The sequence below is a fragment of the Prorops nasuta genome, unplaced genomic scaffold (genome assembly GCF_024137725.1).
Source record: "Prorops nasuta isolate Cenicafe-Biocafe unplaced genomic scaffold, Cenicafe_Pnas_1.2 PNAS00024, whole genome shotgun sequence".
In the NCBI taxonomy this organism is placed as follows: Eukaryota; Metazoa; Arthropoda; class Insecta; order Hymenoptera; family Bethylidae; genus Prorops; species Prorops nasuta.
Window position 1 is genome coordinate 2,506,559 of NW_027116821.1, and position 5,146 is coordinate 2,511,704.

The 5,146-nt window shown below is 34.0% G+C and overlaps 2 protein-coding genes across 2 annotated transcripts; one reads left to right on the forward strand and one right to left on the reverse strand.

Moving 5' to 3' along the window:
- Nucleotides 1–291: 291 nt before the first annotated feature.
- On the forward strand, nt 292–2,138 carry Arp6 (Actin-related protein 6). Its single transcript, XM_066740630.1, has 3 exons — nt 292–740; nt 837–1,808; nt 1,883–2,138. Exons 1-3 carry the CDS (start codon nt 667–669, stop codon nt 2,010–2,012), a joined length of 1,176 nt encoding a protein of 391 aa, XP_066596727.1. The 5' UTR covers nt 292–666; the 3' UTR covers nt 2,013–2,138.
- ND-39 (NADH:ubiquinone oxidoreductase subunit 39) lies at nt 2,033–4,487 on the reverse strand. Its single transcript, XM_066740628.1, has 7 exons — nt 4,348–4,487; nt 3,982–4,187; nt 3,624–3,917; nt 2,943–3,118; nt 2,728–2,856; nt 2,467–2,644; nt 2,033–2,387 (listed from the first exon to the last, which is right to left on the reverse strand). Exons 1-7 carry the CDS (start codon nt 4,385–4,387, stop codon nt 2,172–2,174), a joined length of 1,239 nt encoding a protein of 412 aa, XP_066596725.1. The 5' UTR covers nt 4,388–4,487; the 3' UTR covers nt 2,033–2,171.
- Nucleotides 4,488–5,146: the final 659 nt, after the last annotated feature.

The window sequence follows — 5,146 nt, forward strand, 5'->3', positions numbered from 1 at the left end:
AATATAAATGACATCGAATATTGGTAGATTTTCGGCAAAGCGAAACGGAAAGATTTTGCCTCGACTCTTCTGCTAGAAGCTAACAGCGAGAAAGACAGAGAGGTCCGAGAAAATATCTCCGCTCTCTCTTTATTCCGCTTTCTGGCAACAATGCATATATGTTTTACCCTATTCTAAGCTTAACGCTCGTGCTTCGTGGTCTCTTCCGATAGATGGCGTTAGGGGTTAGATGGACCTGAGACACGCGTTTGCCAACACCAGCGCCGCCTACCGGTAGGGATTGCCTCGGGACCTCGCATGAGCAATCTCCCGTTTCATCTCTGGCAGTAGCCAACAAAACAGAAGAAGAAGAAGAAGGAGAGATAAACTGCATATTCTGTCGCTAGTGTCCATCTATTGCATATACTATATCATCTTATTCATCTTATATTTATCGCTAGCGACGAGCGACAAGTGAAATCGTACCTTTACTGTTTACGCCAATTTACTCCCTTTACGCCCTCACCAGTCACCCACCAGTCGGCTTCAGCCTCCACGCCAATAACCTTTTCCCAATTTTCCCAAATGTCTTTTTTAAAATTTAATTTTAGTTAAGGCTGTCATTTGAAAAAACACTGCGTTATCGAAGCTAAAGTTTAAATTGCTTTATTTCACGTTTATTTTAAAATGAATGAGATTGCCTTCATATTAGACAATGGAGCTTGTACTGCAAAAGTTGGTCTTTCTACCGATACACCAAAGTATATAATCCGTATTTACTTTATAAAGGTTTTTTGTTAAAGTATTAAATTTGTGACTGATATATTTTTTAAGCATGAATGTTTTTTCTTTTCAAGGATTGTTCCTAACTGTATTATGAAAGCAAAGAGTGAAAGACGAAGACCTTTTGTTGGTAATCAAATAGAAGAATGCAGAGATGCATCTGGATTGTTTTATATCTTAGCTTTTCAGAAAGGCTATGTAGTAAATTGGGATATCCAGAAAACAATATGGGATTATATATTTTCAAAAGACTGTTGTTCAGTTAATTCAAGCAATACACCAATTATTGTGACAGAACCCTTATTCAATTTCTCTAGTGTACAAGAAGCTATGAATGAAATCTTTTTTGAAGAATATGAGGTGCCCAGCCTATTAAGAATTAATACAACAAACCTTTCTTGCTATAACTATAGAAGTAAAAACCCTGGTACAAAATGCTGTATTATTGTTGACAGTGGCTACAGTTTTAGTCATGTTGTTCCTTATATTAATGGTATAAAAGTTAAAGAAGGGATTAGACGTATAGATGTTGGTGGAAAACTTCTTACTAATCACCTAAAAGAAATAATATCATATCGGCAACTGCATGTTATGGATGAAACTTATGTTATTAATCAGGCAAAAGAAGATTCTTGTTTTGTTTCACAAGATTTTTACAAGGATATGGAAAGAGCCAAAAACAAATGTGACAAAAGTAATATAATTAAGGATTATGTACTACCTGATTATACAACTCTAAGGCGTGGTTATTTAAAAAATGTAGAACCTCCATGTGAACAGCAATGTCTTCGCATGAGTAACGAAAGATTTACTATACCAGAAATTTTATTTAACCCATCTGATGTTGGAATTCAGCAAATGGGTATTCCAGAAGCAATAATAGATTGTTTGAAAGCCTGTGATGAAGAAAGTTGGCCACATTTACTGTCAAATATTGTCTTGACTGGTGGCAATTGTAAATTTCCTGGATTTCGTGATAGAGTATATAAAGAGGTTAGAAGCCTTGCTCCTAGTGAATATGTAATCAATATTATCTATCCAGATGAGTGAGTTTTTGTTATTATTCTAGTAGCTTAAAAAGTTTATTAGGCAATATTGAAGATTAAGTTCATTTTTTTAGCCCTATAATATACCCATGGTATGGTGGAAAAGCTCTAGCTAAGGATTCAGCATTCAAAACATTGTTAGTGACTAGAGAAGAATATGAAGAAGAGGGCCATTCTGCTTGCTTTGAGAAGTTTGATGTTTAATTTGTAAATTCCAAGATAAATTAATTTTGTACATTATTTTATTGTTTAAATATGACTTTAGGATGTTCCTTTCATCCAATGTTTTATGACAATTCAAAGAAATAAAACAAATAGTCATTTACTATATTCATTCTTTTGACTTGTATTTTAATTTTCATTTCATGCGTGTATTGCTTTCGATTCACTTAAACTATGATATCTTTTCCCTATACCTCTCAAAGGGAACAATTCTTCATCTGGCCTAGCATAATAGTTCCAGGTGTCTGTTAACATATCCTTCACTATAAACCAAACAGTATGTCTTATGTTTGTAGGTACAATACCAAGATCTTCAAGTGTTGGAAGTTCTTTGTAAATTATATCAGGATTGTGGAACTAAAAATAAAAAGATATATAAGCAATAAAATACAAATCTGATTATTGCCAGAGTAAAAATAATTATATAGATACTAACAAATTCTATTAGTGATTTGTCCAGATGATCTGGATTATGTTTAGGCTTGAAGAAACGCCAAAATGCATTTCCGTAATGCCAGGTAGGGTATTTAAAATATTCATCTATGTTTTTCTGTTTGTAATACATAAATTCATGTATCCAACCTAGAAACCCATTGAGGGTGTATCTTTCAGGGCTAAAAAGAATTAATCTCTATTTATTAAGGTAATGTTTCTAAATAAGAAAATTGTGTTTGTAAATTAGAATATTTTTACAAACCCTACAAACTGATAAGTCTTTCCTGCAGAGTTATAATCAAACACCAGCCTTTTTAAACCTTCTGCTACATCTGTAACTAATACAGGCTCTTTTTCAGCATCCAAGCCATAATTAATCATGGGAAGAATTCTGTAATGCAAAGTAAGGCAAAAATCATTAAAAAAAAAGACAACAGAGCAAATCTTTTGAAATCATTCAGTTAGAAAAAAACTTGCAATTTTCTCCTTGTGCTAAGCCTTCTATTATCAAGATGATGTCTTAATAATAAGCACTTAGGAGCTATGACGCATGAAGGTCGGACTATAGTAGCATCTGGAAATTCTTCTCTTACAGCCAATTCTCCATAATATTTTGTCCTTAAGAATTCAGAACCCTCTGGTAGTAGAATGGGCTTATAAAAAATTATAAAAGAATAAATTTAACGAAGTAAAACTTATTTAGGCAGTGAATTATAAAATGTCTTTTATATTTAAACAGATAATGTTGAGTATTTCTCTATACCCTTTTCCATCAAGTTAATGGAGGCTTCATTGCAAAAGTCATGCCTAAAGATATCAAAGTAAAACAATGGTCTTGTCTTTGAGAAGTTATTAAGTTAAAAAACTTTTATGAACGGTTGTGTTGACCAATAAGTTAATCAGGGTGTTGGTATCTGGCAAGAAGCAAAATTTTCCAACACTCAGATAATCAGCCAGTAAATGAAGTGTATCGTCATAGGATAAGTGGGCAGTGACAGAAAATTATGCATTACTTATATAACTTTAGAGGGATGAATCAACTGCCATCTTTCACAATTTTAAAATGCTAAATTAATCATCTTTGCAATATCACCTCTTCCTTGATCATAGGGAAAGGGGAGGTAAAGATGTTCGACTTTGCCTTAAATCATCACTTACTTCTGGATCAGGTCGAGCACCTATGGCAGAAAAATGAATAAAGTGCTTCACATTAGATTCTTTACAAATCCTGGCTATAGTTCTAGGCAGATCAATATGTATGCGGTGATGCCTGAATCTGTAGCTTTCTACAAATCTATTTGCCAGATTAACAACAACATCTGAATATTTGACAGCTTTTCTAATAGCTTCTTCATCTGTCATATGATAATGAGTAAAGAGTATTTGTCCAAGATCTCCACATACTTTTAGCTGTCTAGTCTTATAATAATCTGATGAGGTTGCTACTATGATCTGAAAAAAATGGACAGTTATTGTTGCATTTACTTCTATAAGTATCTTACTATAAAGTAAAGACCTGAGTTCCAGTTCTGGCCAATAGTTGAACAAATGGTTTGCCTATAGTACCCGCGGCACCAAAAACTGTGCAAACTAATCCATTAAAAGAGTTACGGGCACCTAGACCTTTCGAGAAAGATGTTTCATTTGGGTCTCTTATGATTCTAGCCGTCTGAGAATTTTGGCATAACTGTACTGTGACGTACGAGGGGCATATTTTCCCTTCTGAAAAATGATATTTTATCCATTACGTAATATATATTAACACTGGTTGAAAAACTTTCTTCGGATTAAAGCATTTTAATGGATTACAAAGAAGTATTTAAAAATTTAGAATAATAGTATCCAATAGTGTATTTGTTTAAAAATTTTACAGATGTCTTACTGGCTGCAAGAAAGACGTTCATCCGCAGCGTAGCCGCCATTTTTAAAGTGTTTATTTGGTAGTTACGGCCGTATTCATAGGATGCTTACGTTCAGTGATAGTAGATAGTAGTGGGATTCTGTAACTCTTAGCGACAACTTTCGGTATCGTTAAGTCCAGTTACCGACAGAAATCGCTAAGTGCGATTCTGTAACTCAGAGTCAGCAGCGATGATTGTCGCTTGTAATGTCGGTACTGTCGGTAACCTACCGAATCCTACCGAATAAATGTACCTTTCCTTTTTAAGAAAACTCTCAGTTCAATCTTAGTTAAGCGACGGAGTTACGAACAATTGAAGTTAATATAAATTGTACTAAACCGAATCATTTAGCTGAGAATTGATATTTCACTGAGTTTTTTATTGAAAGGAAAACTAATAATATCGTTATAACTTAACAACGACCGAGATAGATGTCGCTAGAGGTTCAGCGGTACTAATATAAAATTTATCCGACGAATAACTTTAATAAACCTTTGCTTTTCCTTGCACGTATTCCACCAAAAACTCACAATGCTCATAATAAATAATATATACCACATCAACTATTATATTGTGAGTGTTTTTGGCTTCAAGTGGGTCAAACCCCTTAACGACAGCTGTCGGTATCGCTAACTATCGACAGTTATCGCTTGCGCTAACGAATGAGCGATTCTGTAACTTTAGCTTTACGACAATAGTCGGTGCAACTCATATTTGTACATACATACGATAACGATAAAATTCGTTAAGGTTCTAGGGAAGTTGGTAATATTGGTGTAT

Excerpts from the sequence above, each read along its gene's own strand:
- Arp6 (XM_066740630.1), top strand. The coding sequence starts at position 667 with ATGAATGAGATTGCCTTCATATTAGACAATGGAGCTTGTACTGCAAAA. Across the intron at positions 741-836 it reads CTTTCTACCGATACACCAAA|GATTGTTCCTAACTGTATTA; the intron begins GTATATAATCCG and ends TTTCTTTTCAAG. Across the intron at positions 1,809-1,882 it reads AATATTATCTATCCAGATGA|CCCTATAATATACCCATGGT; the intron begins GTGAGTTTTTGT and ends TCATTTTTTTAG.
- ND-39 (XM_066740628.1), bottom strand. The coding sequence starts at position 4,387 with ATGGCGGCTACGCTGCGGATGAACGTCTTTCTTGCAGCCA. Across the intron at positions 4,188-4,347 it reads GAACGTCTTTCTTGCAGCCA|AAGGGAAAATATGCCCCTCG; the intron begins GTAAGACATCTG and ends ATCATTTTTCAG. Across the intron at positions 3,918-3,981 it reads TGGCCAGAACTGGAACTCAG|ATCATAGTAGCAACCTCATC; the intron begins GTCTTTACTTTA and ends CATTTTTTTCAG.